We start from the raw sequence: 1,867 nt of genomic DNA, 5'->3' as shown, positions 1-1,867 counted from the left end.
CTCATGGTGTGACTTATTTCATGAGAGCGTGCAGTCGTTGCAAGAGCATGTCAGAATTTGCACGTGTAACATTCTAAAAGCTATATATCGTCATTATTGATCGTTATTATGGCATTATTTTCTTCTACTGTTTTACTGCTCCCTCAAAAAATGTTATTGGATACATCCTCAGTATCCCCCATGATCAACGACAGAGATGCCATACTTGCAAATCGAGGTCTTGAAACCCGGTTGACCGTCAACTTTTTGTATCTAATACGCACTGATAAAAGCACCAGCTAATTCTGAAGCATAATGGAGTGTATACAGCACACCCTACTTGTACTATAGAATGAGGTATTGACATTGGAAAGTTATTGCAGTTTGTTTCTTTTGTTTTCTTCTACTAGGATAATTCACTGGTGAAGAGTGACGTAAGTCAACGAGAGAATCGTTGCCTACCACCAACCCATCAAAATGCTTTCCGACGGAGGCGATGCGAACAGCTCTGATGGCGGCCTCGAAACGCCTGAGTCGTCGGGAGATCAGGGCACCCATCCGGCACTCCTCACTATCTACCTTTGCATCGCTCTCCTTGGACTCGTAGGCAATGGACTCGTCATTTTCGTACTCGTTAGGGTGCCTTCGCTGAGGTCCTTCACCAACGTCCTCATCACCAACCAGTCCATCATCGATCTCATGAGCAGCATCATCTTCTTCTTTCTCTACGTCGTGCCCAAGCCCAAATCGCTGCCGCAACAAGAGGCGTTCGCCGATTTCGTCTGCAAGTTCTGGATCTCGGAGTATCCGCTTTGGGCCTTCTCGGTATCCTCCACCGTCAACCTTGTGTGTTTGACTATAGAGAGGTTCTTTGCGGTTATCCATCCTCTGAAATATCGCAATAGATTTACCATCAAGCGAGCTCGCATTCTATGCCTGCTGCCGTGGGTATTCGGCCCCCTCCATGAGATTCCGTGGATGATTGTTCACCGCGTTAATGGCGTAATACTGGTTACCAGCGATAACAAGACGTATGACAATCGATCGTGCGTCCCAACATGGCCTGATGAACCGGAGGGCTTGCAGAAGGCTTTCGGCTGCATTGTCTTTATCGACCACTACCTTGTTCCCTTGATGATTATGTTGTATGTCTACATTCGCATAGTGGTACGCCTTCGTGCCGACATGCCCAGTCTACGGATCGGAGGGCCATCAAGCTCTAACATCCAGGGTGTGCGTGACAACAGCACCTCCGGGGAGGTGCCGAAATCCCCGTCCGTGAAACTTTCGTCTCAACCGCGCCGACGGTTTGCCATCATGGCGTCCCGCAGCGTCCTGAAAACGATGGTGATTGTTTCTCTGGCCTATCTGATCTGCTGGGGCCCTAACGAAATCCTGTACCTTGTATACAATCTCGGTGGCGAGGTGAATTTTAACAGTGTGTACTTTTACACAACAGTGGTCTTTGTGTTGTGTAACATGTGCTTAAATCCAATCATCTACGCGTTTCACTATGGCGAATTGCGGCGTGGACTAATTCTAGCCTGCCACTGCTGTGCCAAGAAAGTTCCCGTATCGTCCAGAACGACTATGCAGAGTAGAAGCTACAGCTTGAATGTGAACGGTAGCAGCAACGACGCCTACGAGTCGCACAATAGGGTATAGCACCCACCCGTAGCATTATACGCATGATTTCCTGCAGCTGCGAAATATGCAAATCAGTGACGATGAGCTTGAGCGATGGCTGATGCATTTCGAGTATGATACAAGACAGTGCAATACACGCTTTACATGGCTTTGTGTTCACCAAGCAAGCTAGTCTCACAGTGCTGAAAGCGATGGCAAAAATAAAAATCCTATGACCAATACTAGATCAACAATATATTTT

At 47.5% G+C, this 1,867-nt stretch overlaps 1 protein-coding gene across 1 annotated transcript; it reads left to right on the top strand.

Moving 5' to 3' along the window:
- Positions 1–456: 456 nt before the first annotated feature.
- On the top strand, positions 457–1,644 carry LOC140241395 (allatostatin-A receptor-like). The gene has a single exon (XM_072321126.1). It carries the CDS (start codon positions 457–459, stop codon positions 1,642–1,644), a length of 1,188 nt encoding a protein of 395 aa, XP_072177227.1.
- The last annotated feature ends 223 nt before the right edge of the window (positions 1,645–1,867 follow it).

This window comes from Diadema setosum, chromosome 18 (assembly GCF_964275005.1).
Source record: "Diadema setosum chromosome 18, eeDiaSeto1, whole genome shotgun sequence".
Classification (NCBI taxonomy): domain Eukaryota; kingdom Metazoa; phylum Echinodermata; class Echinoidea; order Diadematoida; family Diadematidae; genus Diadema; species Diadema setosum.
Note: the sequence above shows the minus strand (reverse complement) of the source record. Positions and strands in the feature narration are given on the sequence as shown.